The 20,332-nt window shown below is 35.6% G+C and overlaps 1 protein-coding gene across 2 annotated transcripts in view; it reads right to left on the reverse strand.

The window, feature by feature from the left end:
• TTC3 (tetratricopeptide repeat domain 3) overlaps window positions 1-20,332 on the reverse strand; it is a 130,063-nt gene that overhangs the window by 104,989 nt on the left and 4,742 nt on the right. For both annotated transcript variants that reach the window (XR_006607937.1, XM_045084512.1), the window contains exons 2-10: window positions 12,160-12,314; window positions 11,074-11,116; window positions 10,481-10,631; window positions 9,932-10,019; window positions 9,083-9,136; window positions 7,556-7,676; window positions 5,719-5,804; window positions 4,431-4,525; window positions 3,220-3,282 (exon numbers count right to left, since the gene is read on the reverse strand). Coding sequence is in view for 1 of the 2 variants with exons in the window: in XM_045084512.1 (XP_044940447.1) it covers window positions 3,220-3,282; window positions 4,431-4,525; window positions 5,719-5,804; window positions 7,556-7,676; window positions 9,083-9,136; window positions 9,932-10,019; window positions 10,481-10,631; window positions 11,074-11,116; window positions 12,160-12,303 (845 nt within the window). In the remaining variant the exon portion in view is untranslated. The remainder of the gene's footprint in view (window positions 1-3,219; window positions 3,283-4,430; window positions 4,526-5,718; window positions 5,805-7,555; window positions 7,677-9,082; window positions 9,137-9,931; window positions 10,020-10,480; window positions 10,632-11,073; window positions 11,117-12,159; window positions 12,315-20,332) is intronic.

A 20,332-nucleotide genomic window follows, 5' to 3' on the forward strand; every position in this document is an offset into this window, starting at 1 on the left:
ATCTTCTGACAGAACTGTTAGAGTCGACAAGCACTGTGTACCACTTTCTCATCACCAATCCTTTTCCTTCTTTCTCTCCCCAGAGACAGCCACTCCACTGGTGTTCAACATGCCCATGCATTTATAAAACATTTTTAATACATAACTATGAATTAACTATAATGTGTTTGTCACTTCGCATAGTTTGACATTATATAAATCGCATCATACAAATCATTCTGCAACTTGCTTTTTCACTCAACATTGTCATTTTAACTGCTGCATAAAATTCCATTGTATGAATATACCATCATTTATTTATCCATTCTCCCACAGATGGACATTTAAGTTGTTTCCATTTTACTTTTACAAACAATGCTATTGTGAAGGCTTGTACGTATCTTCTCAGGTACACATTTGAGTTTGGAGGATAGGAGCCTAGAAGTGGGCTGCAGAATATGCACATCTTCACCTTGCCAAATTGCTGTCCAAAGTGATTGCACCAATTTACACTGTCTCCAGCCGAGTATGCAAGTTTCTTTTGTTCCACATCCTCTCAAACACTTGGTATTATGAGGTTTTTAAAATTTTTGCCAATCTGATGGACATGAAAGAGAGACTCAAAGTTTGTAATCTGCATGTCCTATAAGGATACTCATGTTTATCGACTATTTGAACCATTTAAGTTTTTTTTTCAGCTTTCACATTGCCCTTTGATTCTACCAACCCCTTTCCATCGGGATTAAGAGCAGAAACTCTGCATCCAGGCTGCCTGGCTCCATCACACCCACCTAGTTTCTGTGGATACTTTGCTTGACCTCCCATTTCTGTTTCCTCATCTCTAAAGAGATAGCAGCACCCACTTCACAGGGTTGTTGAGGGTTTTTTGAGCCTGTATGCATAAAGTGCTCAGAACAGTGCCAGGGAGGTTGGATGCTTTACTCCCAGGTGTCCCATAGCTGCTCAGCCAGATTCCCATGACAGATCTACCAAACCTCAGATGTGAGAGCTTCAATACATCCCAACATGGTAACTCAGCTAAAGGGCATGGGTCCTTCTGTTTCAATGGCACGAGTGAATCCCTGGCAATGTGTTCCTTTCTGAAGTCACATTATCTACTCACTCCACTAGGAGTGAGATGTACTGTAAACTCAGAAAACATTATCCCTACATTACTGAGTAAGGCATATAAACAACATGTGAGAAGGTGGGAAACACCAAGAAAATTGTGTGGCACAATGTTTCCGACATTGACATCTAATACATATCGGTGATTGCCTGAGAAGGAAATGTTGCTAACCTGCATCTAGTGAAAACTTCGATGGTGCTGAACCACAAGCTAGATAGACTCTCAGGAAGGAGGTACAAGGATTGATGCACAACCCTGCTCTTGACCTTTGCCTCACCAGGCTACCTGGCTTCTGTAATTCTACTTTGATGCACCTCCTTTCCAGCGCAGTTTTAAGAGGATCTTCCTCGAGTGTCTAGCATTCAACACTCATGAAAGAGGGCAGAAACCCCCTGGCTTGCCTCTCCGCTCTGGGAGCTCCCCTACGCAGAGTGGATGACCTTTTGCCCAATCAAGGTTTCGATTTTCACAAGAGGCTAGCCAAGTTGCCAACCTATGCATCTTGAAAGCACAGATTCACCATCAAACAGCATAGGAAATCTGCAATTCTGGACCTAGCCAGATACAATAACCTAAGGACATTTGCAGCTCATTTCTTGTCAGAACCAGTTGAGGACAGTGGTATTGATGGAAGACTGTGTCCAGCCCATCCATTCCTCTAGTCTAGATAGCCTCGCTTTATCCACGGCTTAAGCCATCTAAAAGCTGCATAACGTTAATACAGCGGTATTCTCCGAGGTGGTTGGATTACTGGTGATTTTTATTTTCTTCTTTTTAAACTCTTGTATTTTCCAAATTTTCTACCATGAGAATGTGTTCTGTTTACAATAAAAGAAAAACAAATGTTATTTTTAAAAGCTACATACTTGGAATATACTCTCTTCCCCACTCCCACCCTCCCGCATCCCAACCATAAGTACTTCAACTAAAAACCACTAGTTTCAGACTCTCTGCTTTCATGAGAAAACTCCACAGAAAAATTTATTTGTGAAACCCAAAACTGCACATTCAGGGAGTTTTCTGCTTTGAACAGGAATGCTGCTGAGGTTCTTCTCTACTCCATCAATCACTTCATGTTACTTGTAAGTCATACAAGGAATTTCTTCCAAAACTAAACATCAGGAAAACTGCTTCACCTGAGCAACTTCTGTCCTTTTTTTCATGGACAGTGAGAATCATGTAACTTGTCAGGTTTTCTCCTTTTATTTTAAGCAACAGAAAGGTCAAATACAAGTATGAATTATAACTATTAACTGTGTAGGACCTTATCCCTATATAGCTTTATTTTGAGGATCCCCAGCTCTAAACTGGTTTTTAGTTTGTTTTGTTGTGTTTTTAATATTTTTCTACCAAGCAGATTTATCCCTGAAGCCACTCTAAGCCCTTCTTACAGTAAGGCAAGACATAATTAAATGTAACAGCATACATTGCTCTCTATTAATACTTGTAATTTATATCCTAAAAATTTTAAACTGAGGGACAACAAAATCATGGTGCAGTGTTAACAATCTCTTTCAACTAATAAAAACTCAATGCAACATAAGAAACTAAGAATTAATTAATAAATTAAGAATTAGTTAAGAATTAATGATGATTTCACTCTAATGGTTAAACCATTAAATTTCTTTTCTTTCTTTCACTTACAAATGAGATCTACTTAATTTTTTTATACTAAGCTATAGAAAACAGCAAAAAGTCTTCCAGAATTATACAGAATAAATTAAGAGAGCAAAAGAAGATAACACAGGTACTATAAACAAAGACTTCAACATCATCAGATAAGATCTGTATTCAAATGTTGACATCAGTACTTATGAGTAAGTAAAAGTCTGCCCAAATGTAAATGTGGAGAATAACATTAGCTGTTAAGTGTGTTTTGAGACCTAAGGAACGACGTAAAATACTTAAAACAGCACATACGTTATCCACTCAATCAGAACAGCTGCTGCTGTCGTTGTTAGCATAGACCCTATAGAGCCCCTTTAACCATTTAACTATGACTGACAAAAAACTCCTGAAAGATTTTCTTGTATATCTGCAGAACAGAAGTATTTCTCAAAAAATGCATATTTAACGTAACAGCTCAGTGACGGGTACTCTAACCAACTTACCTAAACTGTCCAGTGCGAAGAAAACAAAGAGCTCGGTTACCATAAAGAAGATGATTTTCGGGTCTTTAAAAGAAATAATGTTTGGTCAGTAAAGTACATTACGCACAAAACAAATAAAAAGCTCACAGAAAAAATAAGGCATGAAAACCTTTTCAAAAACTTTACATCTTTGTGGCAGAGCAGAAAGAATATAGGAGTCAGAGACCTAACTGGCTAAGTCTTCATTCCTTTACTTCCTATTCAGTAACTTTGTTCAAATCAACCTACATTTCATTATATTCAAAATGTTCTACTTTTTCTGCCTAGCTCATAGGAACATTATGAGGATCAAATGAGGCATATTAAAAAGCTAGCAGATCACAAGTATGGTGTAAGTATAAAGGACAGAATTATACTTATGTAAGTCAGGACTATACCACTTTGACAAAGAACTCTGACAAAGTCTGTAAATTTCAACAATTTAAATAGCTTCATTTCAAATTTTGTCTTTTCTCATTTAATCTGTTTTTTTCCTCAGAACAGAGCAGCAGCCTTCCAGATATGGTGTGCTACCCTGATTCACTCATTCCCCATGGAGATAAGCAAGGTAGGAAAGACAGTAGCTGTCTACAGCACATCCTCCAAAGACTGCTACAGTATTAGATGGCACAGCTAAGATATCAGTAGGAACCAAGTATAAGGTACACATGCATGGAAAGCTAAAAATTTCTAGCTTTTTTTCTAGCTTAAAATTTCTGTTTGCAGCTGACCAAACAGAAGATGAGGTAGAGAGAACACAGACTCTCTCAACAATTCCAACTATTAACCTTTAAAAGTCCCCTCTTAGAAAGCAAAAATTCCTGAATGGGTAATATCTTAATTATTAGTAACTAGCCCTTTCTGATTAGTTAACAATTTGGAAGGTATTAGCTGAAGGCAAAACGAGAACAAGAAAAAACAGGTGACCTATACTGGAAAGCCTAAGAGAAAATGGGCAGGGTAGAAGCAATATTCACAATTCTGCCTAACTTGCTTGAATTTTACTACTCAGTTAAGTTCATCTACCCAGGCCATCCCTAACACTTCTAATTCCGAATGGTAAGAAAATCTATTCTACATAGCAAGTTGAGGATACTCTCTCCAATTCCTTGCCTTGCTTTTATTTCTCCTGACTAGCATTCCAACTTGATCTGCCACACAAAAAGGATCTCATTGTTCTATTTTGCTCTTACCTATATTCAATGGCTCTGGTGTAATAGATAATAGCTATATCAAATCTTTCTTTTGAAAACTCTTCATTTCCTTTCATTTTCATTAGTTCTCCTTGCTGAGAAACCAACGTGAAAGAAGACCCATCAATTAAAAGCAAAGACAATCAAGAACCTCAATATCTAGGAAAAATGGTTCTGGGCTTTTACTTCTGGTAACAGAAATAAGCTGGGGGATACTTATATAAAAAATGAGAACCCAATAGCTAATATTTGGGTATATTTATTTTTAAAAATCTGCTTCTGATGATTCAATGCTAACTCTGTTAAAGGAATATTAAAAAGTAAACAAAACCACCACATTATGAATAACAACTAACAATTTATCCCCTTGTGTATAGTATTTGGCAGGCCCACTTTTAAAAATACCTCATATACCAGGGGAAAACACAGAGGCAAGGTAAAATTTTAAGTTAGAAAATGTGATATTATACAATAATCCTGGGTGCTTAAAAAATGATATATAAATTGGTAGCATAGAGACAATGTTGAATATATTAATTGCCAAAAATTGAGGCAGCAAAATTGGCAAGAATGAAATCAAAGATGGTATAGATATAATGGAAGCTTTCACTTCAAATAATCAAATTTTCAAAATAAACAGATTAAAATAAACTGGATCCTATAAGTGGCTTTAGTAAGTGAATTAAATAGAACATTAAATAGTTTCCTAAATCCTTCTTTAAAAATTTAGTTAAAATCATATTTCCCAGGGTACCTGGCTGGCTCTGTTGGTAAAGAATGTGACTCTTGATCTCAGGGCTGTTAAGTCTGAACCCCACCATTGGGAGTAGAGATTACTCAAAAATAAAATTTTTGAAAAAAAAAATTTCCTTTGAATGAATTCTATGGCATAAGAATTATATCTCAACAAAGCTGTTATCAAAGAAAATTACATTTCCTCAACTAATTAAAAATCTTTTAGTTTAAAAAATCAAATTTTAACTTTCAATTAACTCTTAAAATACATTTAAATGTTTATTATTCAAAATTCTACAAATTTATTTAATGTCATATAAATATGTGTATTTAAAATACAAACGTAAAATTTAAAAATTCTGATCAAAATGTTGTTTTTCTCTTCCAAAAAAATAAATATTCCAATCAAAATTTATTAAAATGTTCCCTTAAACATGTTACAATAGTTCCTTGTGTGCTGACAAACAGCAGTTTTATTGAACTTTCTGAATGCTAATAGAAGTTCTAACAGATAAATTTTAAAATATACTTACAAGTAAGTATTTATTCTCACCTCTATACATTCCGCACAATTTTGAGTTTTAAATTCTTCAAGCAAATTGCAGTTTTCTGTTACAACTTTAGTTATGTGATACTTGTCTAAATTTTATTTTTAGGAAAGAGTGAGAGAACATTTGTTTAAAAAAAAAAGGCAAATTGGTATTGTTAAAGTTCTAAAACTTAGGTTACATAGGTCAGTCCATAAGATCAATTAATTATTGCACTTTCTAATAACATGTTTCTTGTAATATTTTACACGTATCAAATAATAACCTAAGGTGAACAACTAATTAAATGTTTTAGAATACATTAGATTCATTGCTTTTGAATCTAATCTGTTTTATTATTTAACATTAAAAAAAGCACTTATTATTACACAAGTTCTAAGTGTACCTAAAACAAATCCTCAGTCATAATATTCCAATTAGGCCTCATAATTACTCAAGTTAGTTAAACAAACATTACTGAGCACCTATGGTATACCTGGCACAATGTTCAACAAAAATATTTGAGACCAAAAACCTGGAAAACTCTCTAAATCTATTTAATGTAACAAAGAATTTTAAGTATCTTAATTCAACATTTTGACTCTCACAAATGAAATGTTAAGATGTTATTTGAAATACATGTTATTTTTAAAAAAATGTTTTAATTTGATAAACTAATTAAAATGCAGTAGGTAATAACCAAAATTTATGTTACAAGTTTATCAGACCTCATTTCCTGTATTTTTAGCTGGTGCTATAGATTTAAGTGTTAATACTTATCCCAACAAAACTATAGTTAAGCCTCTAGCCAAACACATACATTTCCAAGATGAAAAGGTATCTAAAATCTAAATTTAAGGAAGAATTTCAGAAGTTCATCAAATAAGGTAATAAGGGACAGAGTAAAATTACAGGATAAAAACCCGGGCTTTGAAATCAGGGAGACTTAATTTCTCATCTCGGTTCTACAACTCAAGAGACTGTAGAAGTATCACTTAACCTCCCAAAGTCTTAGTTTGCTTATTTCTACAATAGGGACAATAGGAGCTACCTTATAGAGCTATTGTAAAGAAGAGAACAGAGAGAAAAAGAGAGAGAATGTGAGAAGCAACCCTCCATGGATGCCTAATACATGATATTGGTCCTCTACTTCTACCATAAAATCTACCCTTTAATTACAGACCTCCAGAACAATGAGAACCACCTTTATCAATGTAATACAGCCTAGTATGTAGTATCAGAAAAACCTGTCTTTGTGTTTAAGCTTAATTTCTGTCTACCACTTAGATCAACAGTATAAAATTTAACCCCTTCTCAAGTGGTGATGGGAAATTACCAGTCATAAACTAAAGAGCTAAATAGTCCTGTTTCAAGATCCCTACAACTATACTATAAAAACACTGCTAACATTCAAATGCTTTAGAGAGACCTATTTCACAAAGTTAAAAAAAAAATACAGATGGCAGTTTCATTACACCAAAGAATAACAGGGTCATCAGGAACATGAAAATTATAATCTTAGCTCTGTTATTTAATTCTCTTTTGAAGGAGAATACATGAGGTTCCAGTTGTGGATTCTTTTTGGGGGTATTTTATATATAACTTACAGCATTAACTTGGTAAGATTTTTAGAAGTGTGACATCACAGAAATCATTAAGACAGGAAATACAGAAAAAACCTAACTATGAGGTTACAGTTCTCTTATTCAGGCTTTTCTTTACAATAGAAAAAGATTTTTTTTAAGAGAAAACATTCCTTAAGATCCTAAAATAAGTAAGAGATCACATAAACACACATCCCATTTTCCTAAATAATGGCTTTAAAAACTGAGTCAGGTAACAATTTAAAGCATTTATACTTACATTCAGTAAAGAAAATACTTAACATTGGCCAACAATTGTCTACTGCTCCTAATTTAGGTAGAATTGTTACATCGCCTGTGTATTTCACCCAATTCAAAGCTTCTTCCATTGCCAAGATTTTCTGTATCAAAAAGATGAAGAATATGATTTGGGTTTTAATTTTATTTTTTTAAAGATTATTTATTTATTTATTTGACATACAGAGATCACAAATAGGCAGTGAGGCAGGCTGAGAGAGAGAAGAAAGCAGGCTCCCTGCCAAGCAGAGAGCCTGACGCAGGGCTCGATCCCAGGACCCTGGGATCATGACCCGAGCTGAAGGCAGAGGCTTTAACCCACTGAGCCACACAGACACCCTTAGGTATTAATTTTAAATATACATGTGATACCATAAACTTAACATACAGTATTTCAGATTCTTAATAAAAACTTATACAATCTTGTATTTTTATTACTCATGAAACCTAGAATGGCTGGACCCCAACATCTAAGTTAATAGATACCATGGACTCATATATGTCACATCGTCAAGTAACCTCAGGCTACCCTCAGAGCCCAAGATGCTGCTTCAATTACTACAAACCTGGAAGTTGAGGTGGACAACCTGGCCAGCAGCTGCCCTGGGAGAAGGAGGATGCAAGAAGACAAGGTGAATGAGAGGTCTCAGATCTCATCTAAACTAGGACTTTCATCCTTACCACAAGGTTAAAGCAGAGCAAGGTGCCTGAAAGGGCCTGTGTATTTTAAATGGTCTATGGCAAACAGAAGAGTAAGAAAATAAACAGGAGGAGTGCAGCTGTGCAAATAAGCACTCAGTGCAAAGATCTTCACAAAGAGTAAGGAGTTCACAGGAATGTTATTCGTACTTCTAGTCTGAAATGACTTCAGAAGTAGAAGAGTTATCAATGCTCACATCAGGTTTAAGGGAAACAGGTAGATGTTTATTTTACCAGGAGCAATGAAAATTGGCTTTCATTTTATCTGGAGATTATCTAGTAATTACGTATCAAAAATGTTGGGATGCTGGGTGGCTGAGTTGGTTAAGTGGCTGCCTTCCATTCAGGTCATGATCCCAGGGTCCTGGGATCGAGCCCCACATTGGGCTCCCTGCTCAGCAGAGAACCTGCTTCTCCCCCCCTCCCTCTCTGTCTGCTGCTCCCCCTGCTTGTGCTCACTCGCTCTTTCTCTCTCTCTGACAAATAAATAAATTGAAAAAAAAAAATCTAAAAAAAAAAAAATGTTCACACCCTGGACCTAATAATTTCATCTGGGAGAATATATACCAAATAAATAAAAAAAGAATCAATGTGTAAAAGCAGCCCCAAATTACACTCACATATGGGGGAGGAGGGAATGACGCAAACCCCCAAAATAAGGAGACTGCTTAAGCAAAATACAGAAATCAATACTAGCAAATACTACATGTAAAACACTAACTTGAGAACCCAATTCATGGTGCAACGAGCAGTGAGACATCTGCCATTTTATCGGCAGTGGTCATGCTGGTTTCCCGTGTTTAACACTTACATTTTCTATTTTATAACCAATTCTCAATAAGCCTCCAATAAAGAATGAATCATTCTGCAAAACAAAATAAAACATGAACCATCTTCAATCAGTTATACTTGAAATTTGCAGTAGACAAAAAAAATGCTGCATTTCAGGACTACTGCTATGTGTACAGAATCCGCTTCCCACAAGCACTTTCATGCCCAGTTTACCCCCTCAGAACCCTAAGACAAGAATTCAGAAGTAGTCTTACACTTGCTTCTAATAATTAAATGGCTTAGTGTGACTTTTAGATGTATGGACTTTAAAGCTCATTACGCCAAGATTTTTTATGAAAATACACTGGCTGATATAAGGAATAGCAAAGGATTATCAGCAGGAAATAAACACTTGGCACCATAACTCCATAACCAACTGAAATAAGAAAAATGATCAAATGGCTTTCAAGGGAAAAAACCCTCAGTATAATACAGGGCACTGCCTCAAATACTATATAATAAAAGTCTACCCCAAAGAACAAGCATTTGTTGTGGTACTGCTGACAGCGGCATGATTTTACAAGAAAGAACCCATCACTTTCAGTGACAGAAGTTCCTGGGAACCAGCAGCTTTCTTTTGTCTGTGACAAATTCTATTTTCTATCCTTTAATGAGGAGGAATGGTCCTGGATCTCATCATTCATGTCAGGAAGACTGCTATCTACCTAATCTCTCAAATACATAGGACAAACTCACGGACAGCAGAATAATCTCAGGTTAAATCCAACTGAAACCATCACCTGTTAACCACTATAAACGAGTAACGGGCCTGATACCACATTATTATATTCTTTACATACACGGGGGAAATACACATTCTACCACTTACCACAACTTTCTTTGCCAAATCCACAATATCTTCCATCAATTCCAGATGTTGTAATTTCTTCAAACTTATCTCAGAAGCATGAGAATTACTTAAATACAAATTCATTTTTTAGAAAATTAGGTTCTCACATATAAAAATTCATTGAGCTTTACACTTTACTATATGTTATACCTCAATTTAAACTACTTGAAAAAAATTACATTCTCTCTTTCTTTACTCTAGGTAACCATAAGCTGTTTACTAAGTGGACAAAATACTATACCTTTTTCTCTCTTCTGTACTACAATGTTGCTATTTATAAACAAGCATATTAATTTTCCCTCAGTTTCAAATCTACCATCTAATGCTCCTCAGAGGTTCATTCATCATAATGTCACCATGATTAGTCATTCATAACCCAAAGCATTAACTTTTCCCATCTTATTACGTAAGAGTGAAATTGAACAGTATATACAAAAAGACAAGCCTTCCCCTGCACTTGGCATTCCTCAAAAATGGGCAACATGCTTATCACTGTTTACACAAAATGAATGACGTGTAGTAACTTACGTGGCCTCCACACAGGGGTGCAACCGTGATATTATAGAACTGTGCTGACGTTGAAACAGAAGTGGCCAGAAGATGTATATTTTAATGGCATCACAGTAATCTTGCAGGACAGAAACTGGTTTACTACACCACATATTGCAGATGTCAAATTCTTTATTAAAAAAAAGTTTTAAATTAATATTTTTTGCCTCATTTTGGAATAAATCAACACTGTTAATAGAGAAATGGCTACAATGGATATGGAAAGGTAAGAAAAAAGAGAATGCGTAAAACAGAAGAAAGGGACTAAAAGGTAAAACTTCCACTTATAAAATATGTAAGTCACAGGGATGTAAAGTTCAAAGTATAGTCAATAACATGGTAATAACTTAAAATAACTACACTTACAGTAAGCGCTGCATAACATATAAAATGTCCCATCACTATAGTGTACACCTGAGACTAATACCATACTGCATGTCAACTATCCTTCAATTAAAAATACATACATCAAAACGTAAAAAAATGAAAGATATGTAGGACCGTTATGTTGATGTGAATGGATGAACCTCCCCCAACAGTCTCTCAACAAATTAAAATACCAATTTACTCACCTAAGTTTCTCTCACTTTGGGTAAAATCTTTATACTTCATACCCTAAATGGAAAAAAATTCTTTTCATTTGTATCTGATGAAATGCAAAAGTACAGCTTTCAATTTTTAATGTAAGGATTATCAGTACTAAAGTACGAAATTTTTCAGTGTACATTTACTTATACACTCTGACTATAATATCTTCAGCTGGCGAGCCTTTCAGGCTTTTTTTAATACTGTTTCCCCTAAGTCTGCGTCTACAGCTGTTTCTTGAAAGCTACTCTAATCTCCAGTTAGAAAACCATCTTTCCCCATCACTCATTCTCTGGTACTGCACATTGTAGAGATACTATTTACCTTCCCTTCCAAAATTGCATTTGTAACTCCCTGTAAAAACTTTTGTCCCATAGGTGCCTGGGTGGCTCAGTGGGTTAAAGCCTCTGCCTTCGGCTCAGGTCATGATCTCAGGGTCCTGGGATCCAGCCCCGTGTCAGGCTTTCTGCTCAGCGGGGAGCCTGCTTCCCCTCCTCTCTCTGCCTGTCTCTCTGCCTGCCTCTCTCTGTACTTGTGATCTCTCTCTCTGCCAAGTAAATAAATAAAATCTTTAAAAAAAAAAACAAAAACTTTTGTCCCACAAAACATCTTTACTCCCATAGCTCTGAATCAAAAAAAACCTTTAAAATGTAGACATTAAGTCTTCAGCATAATAAAAAAGGATCTGGGGGCACCTGGGTGGCTCAGTTGGTTGGGCAGCTGCCTTCGGCTCAGATCATGATCCTGGGGTCCGAGGATCAAGTCCCACATCAGGCGCCCTGCTAAGCGGGGAGTCTGCTTCTCCCTCTGACCTCTCTTCTCTCATGCTCTCTCTCAAATAAATAAATAAAATCTTTTTTATAAATAAATAAATAAAGATCTGTAACTATGAATGGTGATGGATGTAGTTTTAACTAGACTTAATGTGGTGATACTTTGACAACATACACACATTTCAAGTCATTATGTTGTACACCATAAACTAATACAATATCATATGTCAATTATATCTCAATAAAATAATAAACCTTTAAGAAGACACAACGTTTAAACAAAAAAGCAACAAATCTTACCACCCCATCGCAGTAAAGTTGAGTCACACGAACATAATCATTGGACATAAATTCAGGAGCAAAGACAAAATCATCCATATAAGGGCAATCTTCTAACAAGGCATCATCTGCTACAGTGAAATCTCCCAGGGCAAAATCGTCCATGCTGTACCATCCTAAAGAAACAACACAAACCCGAATCAGTAATTAAATCATGTGAGGTAATATGAGAAGCAATCTTCCTGGCTTCTATGGTATACTAGAAAAATTCTTCGAACTTAAGCCTCCCCAAAATAATCATAAGAACATTGACTCTGGAAGATTCTCACCCTCAGTCTGCTGCTATTCTTTTCCCAACTCTCTTCAAATACCAGTTTAATCTTTTTTTTCCCTTAGGCTCACATAGTCACCATCTCTACTCTGAACTTATCTCTTTACAGGTCTCCTTTAAATGGAAGATAATTAAGGGCTTCTCCACTTTTTTATGTGCCCAGCACATGATAAAGCCCCCGAATAATTGTTTGCTGGATGAACAAAAGACATCTTTCCACTGCTGCCCTTTTACCCCATTGCTTTTACTGCATCCTATGAAACATGCCATTTCACCACACACAATCTCCGCCATATTCTCAACCTCCTGGCCAGAAGTAAATCCTGACTCCACTGAGAAAATGGTTTCTTTTTGGCTACTTACTTTCCCCTATCCATCCACCCGTGTATGTCCCTGTCTTGGGCAAAGGGGCAGAGCTGGAGTGGTACAGGGCAAGCTTATCAATCTCCTAAATCCCCACAGCCACACCACCAGACTTCCATTCTCCTAACAATTGCTGCATCTGGCACTCTCACAACTACAACACACGACACTGCTAGATTGCAAATGTGGGCAAAACTCCTCACGTTGCCAACAGCCTCATATTATCAAACATAGTATCTATGTTTTAAATAGAATATTTCAATGGGGGAAAGGGAAATTAGAGCTGGAGTTTCAGACTTAAGGATTTTTTCTGGAAGAAAGTTTAGTAATAAAAATTTATCGCCATCAGAGAATAGTTACAAAACATAAACATCACTAAAAAATGCAGCATGGTAGTACTTCTAACTCTTGCCCAATTAATGGCCTTCTTTTCCTATCATCATCACTACCACCATTCACACGATTTCTTGGACTTTCCCACTTCAAATCAAGTTTCTTTTTTCCTAAACAAGACCACCATCAGTCCTCAAAATACAAATCTGTTTTATTCTTATCACATCCAATTTGTAGTATGAAAACCTTATAGTATAAGAATCGAAGAACAATAACAATCCTCCTAGCCAACTATTCATACTATTTATCACACATCATACCAGGCATTTTTACGTGCATTATCTTGTTCAATCTCATCACCTGCATATATATGGGAAGCATTCTGAATAAAATAAAGTAATTGGCTTAAAGTCACCAAGCCAGGAAGGATTCAAACACAGGTCCTCTGATTCCATAGTCTCCCGCTCTATTTCACTGTATCTACCTTTCCTTTTCACTGCCACCTACTTAACTCTTGCTTGTTGTTCTGTTTATGAACATGGACCATTAGTTCAGAGAACTCCCCACTCTCCTCCAAACTCTCACCATGCCAGCCACATCAACCCATGCAGACAATCCCTTCAAGACCCCAACCTTGCTGTTGACCTCCTAGATTAAAATAATCTTCACCACCCCTGATACCTAGGTTCTTCCTTCCCAAGGCTACACTTCAGATCACAGTGCAGGTCTAAACTAGTTTTTAAATCTTTAACTCTGATTAGCTCCTTTGACCACAACCAAGAGTCTTATGGCCCTTGTGTCCTCTGTCTCCTACCACAGATTCTTCATCATCATCATTCTTCCTCCCTTCTCTCACATTTCCTCCATTCTCATTCACTTTCAGCTTTCTGCGACTGGGTTTCTACCTCTGCCATTCAAGGAACTGCTTACAGTAAGGTCATTAGTGAGCTTCTCCAAGAGGCTGGTTATCTATCATGTCTGGAAAGTGAGCTGTTTTGGATAAACACTCTTTCCAGAGTTTAGGGAATTTAACTACAAAAGTGAAAAAATAAACATTTTAGGACTCAAAGTGTGGAATATAAAATGGGACACATGCTATCTTGAAAAAAGATACAATTTGCCTTACAAACATCTTTTTGTATATATACACAGAAAGAGCCAAAAACTCTCTGCCATAGCCCACACATCACCATCATGGCATCGATTACAATCCAGTTAATGTGCTCATACCCAGCAGACTGAGCCACTGTGACATCATGCTGGTCATTGGTAGCCTGGCAGACCTCACTGATAGCATACCCTACACCAACTATGCTGTAATTAGACACTAGTGTGATTTTTATTTTCTATTTTGTTTTAACCAGAGAGGTGACTGGCACAGGAGTTAATTAAAGAGCATGGACTCTGAAGCCAGATTGCCTAGGATTGAATCCTGGCTCCCCCATTTCCTGAGTGTATGATCTTGGGCAAATTACTTTACCTCTCTGTACTTCGGTTCCTCATGTGTCAAAGGCAATAGCAATACTACCTACCTGATTAACCAGTTAACACATGTGTTGTGCTTAGAATAGTACATGGCATATAGGAAATGCTATAAATATCAGCTACCATTAACATTAGTATTAGATGAGTATTTTTTAAAATCCATTGTTTGGATGCTTGCAGCTAAATGGCCTACCTTAACTTCTAAGTCCAAAGAGCACTTTTCAGCTTACAACTTACTTGACGCTGTTGACCACTTCCTCCTCCTCAGAACTCTTCATTTGGACTCCAAAGACCATCTTCTCCTGGTCCTCCTCCTATTCTTCTGGCTCCTTTTCCTCAGTTTCCATGGGCTCTTCTTCTCCATTCCCCGCCACCCAAATGTCAACTTTTTTCTTTTCAGGCTTACTCTCTCCTTGGTGACCTTATCCACCACACCCATGGCTTAAACCAGCACTTTCTGAACTTCCATTTTTTGCACAGCTTCACCATGATTTTTGCCATTTCCACATATCACATGTATTTTTATTTACTTAGTATTTCTCTTTTATTGGGCTCACTTGGCTTATGTGATATCCATGACATCAAAGGTTTGAAGCACAACTTATATTATTCATACACATTAAATTCTTCACTATTAAAAATCTATGTGCCACTTTAAATATCTCATACTCACTGTAGCAAACAATAGTTGAAACACCCAAATGGTGCAGAGTCTTTAATTTCTCCGCTACACTGCATCTCTATGGTTATTGGATCAACTACTACTAGATCTTAATACAAGATGTACCACAAGTCTCTCAAATTCATTAAGGTCAAAAATGAACTTATCTTTTTCCTCAAAAACAAACAAATGAAACCAAGTTCTTTCCTCTTTCTGTATGTTATCAGTCAATTGCTCTACATGCCACCTGGCTAACCAAACCAGCAATGTGGAGGTCAATCAAGTCCAGTCTCTTTCAACATTCCTATCCAAATGACCAAAAAGTCCTGTCTTTTCTAGCTATTTAAGAAATCTAAAATTAACACACCCATCTTCATGCCAGTGACACTGCCTTAATTGTCACTTCATCTTTTCTCCTCTGAACTAACTTAATAAGCAGCCTCCTAGCTGGTCACCTGCCTTCAACCTTGGCACTCTCTGAAACTCTGATCATAACATTTCAGTGCTTAAAATCATTCAATAGCTTCCCTTCTTCAGAAAAAAGTACAAACTCCCTATCATAGCATGGAAGGCCTTTTGTAATCCTGTTCCTCCTTTTATTTTCAGTCACTCCACAACATGCAACTTAGAAGCCATTCATATTCAACTGCTTCTGATTCATAAACAAACCTTATTCTGCAACCATCTAATGTCTACCAGTTCTTAGTACATCATTCTGGGAAGCATTTCTTGATCTTCTTACAACTACCAAGTTTCTTTCTGCACCTCTTCTCTGGAAAACCAGAGCATCCTGTCCGTATCTTTCCAACAGCAACTCTCACACTGGTCATCATGGGTTTATCTTTGTAGGCCAAAGGGTACACTATGCCCTACTCATCTTGAGTCCCTCAGAATTTCTCAAATTTTTTATTCACACTCCCCAAGAATAAAACTTTGCAGAATGCACTTGCCACCTATACTGCTGTTGTTCAGTATTTTTTCTTGAGAATGACTCAACTTCTAACTTGGATGAAAACTTGTTTTAACAGAAAATTTGATTATCACAAGAAATCTTACATTTGGTAGGACCAGTTTTATTTTTCTAATACAAATTCAAGTAAACATACTGCTAAAATTAAATATTAATGGAAAGGACTTCTAATCCCATCAGTTACAATGAACTAATGGGGGACTCTCACTGCAAAACAAAGTAGATTCTAGACTTTAAAATTTTTTTAATTTTGCTGAGCTCATAGGAATAGGGAATAGTTAAAGCCACCCTTTCCCCCCAAATGAATAAACCTCTAGCTAAAAACCAAAACTGACAGTCAGGAGTGATAAGTAATAATGCCAAGAGCAATAATGGACACTAAGCCCTAAGCCAGAAGCAAAGTGAGGAAACTAAGCCATGTAACGTAAATTCCCCAGCTCCCAATGGAAGCAGATAAAAATTCTATCAGAAGAAAAGCACCCCCAAATCAAACTTTCAAGATCCCACAGGGAAAGGGCCATCAAAGAGGAGTTCATAACCAAAGATCATTAAACAAAGGTGGAGTCAACCCACCATGAAGCAGAGACAACAGAAAGAACAAGCCATAAATTAAGATTCCTAAAGACTTCAGACATTGGGACTGCCAGATACAGTCTACAGAATACCCAGGGATTCAGAAACACAAGCAAGCACCATAAGACTATAAAATAAAGACTTAGTATGTCTAAAAAAAGAAGTGGAACTTTGAGAAATAAAAAATATAACTTAAAAGTAAAAGGGAAAAAAAGGATGCACTTAAGATTAAGCACAGATGAAGAGAAACCGAACTAAAGATGTGCCTAATTAAACTACCCAGCACTGTAAATTCTGGTAAAGAAACAAGAAAATGAAAACTTATAAAGATGAAAAGTAACTGACCTGGACACAGTTCAATATACATACATCCAATTAAATTTCCAGAAGGAGAAATACATAAAATCGAAGACAATATTGCAAGGCTCAGAATCTTCTAGACTTCATGAAAGATAAAAGTCAGAATCAAGAAACATGTATCCGAAAGAGAATAAATAAAAAGTAATCTCCATCAGAATTGGAAGGGAAATAGCATAGCACCAAAGATAGAAAATCCAATGCAGCAAAAGAAAAAGAGTATTTTCTTCAAAGTAGGAAACATAAAACTGGCAGGAGGCTTTGGATGTAGAGTATCTTTGCCATGCAGACAGAAAATAATCTATCAACCTAGAACTATATACCCATCAAAACTATCTCTTAAGAACAAGGATAAAATGACCAAAAAAAAAAATTTTTTTTTAGAAGACTTTGACAGAGAACGCATGCACACATATAAGCAATGGCTGGGCAGATAGAGAAGGAGCAAACTCCCGGCTAAGCAAGGAACCCAGCACAGGGCTTGAACACAGAACCCTGAGACAATGACCTGAGCCTAAGTCAGGCACTTAACCAACTAAGCCACCCAGGCACTCCTAAAAATCATTTTAGATAAAAACTGAGCTGACTACCAAGAGACTTGAACTTCTAAAAAAATTAACAATTAAACTGCTTGACTAGATTAAAAGAAAAATCCAGTAATATATTCCTTATAACAGACATCTAAAATTTAAGGACGTAAAAATAAGTGAGGGTAAAATAAAGGAATAAGATATTTCAGGTAAATTACCACCAAAAAAAAAAAAAAAGTGGGATACATTAAATAGATACTAACACAGAAAACAAAATTAGGTATAGAGAGGATGATGGCATAATAGAAAAGGTTCAATCCACAAAGAAAATAAGTTAAACTTCACATACCTAAATCAAAGTCTCAAAATACATTAAAAAAAAAAAAAAAAAAAAAAGCTGTCAGAACTACAGAAAGTCAGTTTGAAGGTAGTAGTGGGAGACTGCAACACATCTCTCTCTCAATTAACGACAGGTGAAACAAAATTAATGAAGATAGTCTAAACAATTTACAAACTTGAGCTAACAGATACACACTAACAAAATACACACTTGTCACAAGTACACACTGAGAAGTTATAATTCACTATGTACAAGGCCCTAAGTCCATGGAAAGCAAGTATTTTTTAGAAGATAAAATACATACTACATTCTCCAATAACACAATTTAGAAATGAGTAACAAAGAAAAAATGTTAATGTAGATCCTTTTGAAAATTAAACATATTTCAAAGAAAAATTTAAAACATGTAAGTCAAAAAAAGAAGTGTTTACCTTTAATGCAGAGTGCTTTTACAATAAAATCCCTGGAAGTCAGTCCCTCTGAATCCCCTTCACCTGATCTACCCATTCCCACACTTCCTCCCCTCTGGCAATCACTAGTTACAGAATAAAAACGTCATGGGATTGAAAAGTACAGCATAGAGAACAGAGTCAGTGAACAGAGTCAGTAATGCTGTGACTATATTATACATGACAAATGGTGATGACAGTTATTGTGGTGTGTCGTAATGCACAGAACTGTCATATCTCATGTAACAGACCTGAAACTCCTGATACTGTGTGTCAACGATACTTCAATAAAAACTAATGAAATGAAAAAAAAAATCAAAATGAAAATTTTAAAAGTATTTAGATTTAAAAGTTAATGAAAACACTATAACTGAACAATGTTAGGTAAACTGAAAATAAATTTGGAGCAAGTTTACAGCCTAACATACTTATACTAGGAAATAACAATGGTTGAAAATTAGTAAGTTAAGCATGCAATTTAATTAAAAAAATGACGAATAAGTCCAAAGACAGAATAAGTAAGTAAATAAAAGAAAAAGAATCAACTAACTAAAACACAAAAATGTAAAAGAACTTATTAGGCCAAAAATTGACCGCTTGACAAGATTCATTAGTTAGACAAAGTTCTGGCAAGATTAATCAAGAAAGAAGAGAAGCCACATACAAATAATATTCAAAATGAAAAAAGGGAACACTAACTACAGATAAAGTGGAAATTAAAAAGAGAATTAAGAAAATACCATGAAAATGATGCTAATCAACTTAAAATTTGGGGGGAAAGATAAATTTCTTAAACTTACAAAATCGATTAAAATAGAAAATCTGAAGTGCTAGCACTACTCAACTGCTAATCACAACTAAACTATTAATAATATACAATCCATCTCCAAAGAAAACATTAGATCCAAATGATCATGGAGGTAAACTCCACCAAACTTTAAAGAAACAAATCACTTCAATCCAAACTGTCCCAGGAAAGGGGGGGGGGGCTATTCTCTAATTGGTATAAGGCCAGTATAACCTTAATGCCCAAATCAGACAAGATAGTCAATAAAGAAATATGATGGTGATTTCACTCACAGACACAAAAATCCTAAATAAAATATTAGCAAACTCAAGCCAGTAGTTCATGAAAAGACAATTCACTAAGCTCAATTTGGGTTTTTCTGAGTGAAGAATACAAAAGAGAATTAAGAATTTTAAAACATATAAATTGAAATTCATTACATATAACAGATAAAAAAGAAAAAAACCCAAAATATTCTTGTTTTTCTGTCCCACGCAGGAAGCGTGTGCCAAAATTGCAAAGGCTTTCCTAACTTAATAAAAAGTATCTACAAAAGCTTAAAACAAAGATTTTTAATGGGGAAACATTCCCTTCTTAAAATCAGGAATGAGACATATATGCCCACAATAATCACTTCTAAAGAACAACCATAATCACTTCCATTTAACACAGATGTAAAAGTATGCCAGCGTATTAAGACCAGGAAAAAAAAAAAAAGAATTTTAAAGGGAAAATAATTGAAAGGAAAAGCCAAAAGTGTCAGTATTTGCAATGATTAATTATTCACATAGAAAACTCAAAAGAATAATAGAAACTATGTTAGAAATAATAAGAGTTTATCAAGTGATGGCTAAAGGTTAATATAAAAATCCATTAAATTTCTATTTGCTAACAAAAGTCAGAAAATAGAACCTTAAAAAATAACACCAGTTATAAAAACAACAAAACTACTGGAAACATCAGAATCAACAATTTTAAAGTATTAGATTTGTATGGAGAAAATTACAAAACTACA

This window comes from Mustela putorius, unplaced genomic scaffold, assembly GCF_011764305.1.
Source record: "Mustela putorius furo isolate JIRA1106 unplaced genomic scaffold, ASM1176430v1.1 tig00000765_pilon_pilon_pilon, whole genome shotgun sequence".
In the NCBI taxonomy this organism is placed as follows: Eukaryota; Metazoa; Chordata; class Mammalia; order Carnivora; family Mustelidae; genus Mustela; species Mustela putorius.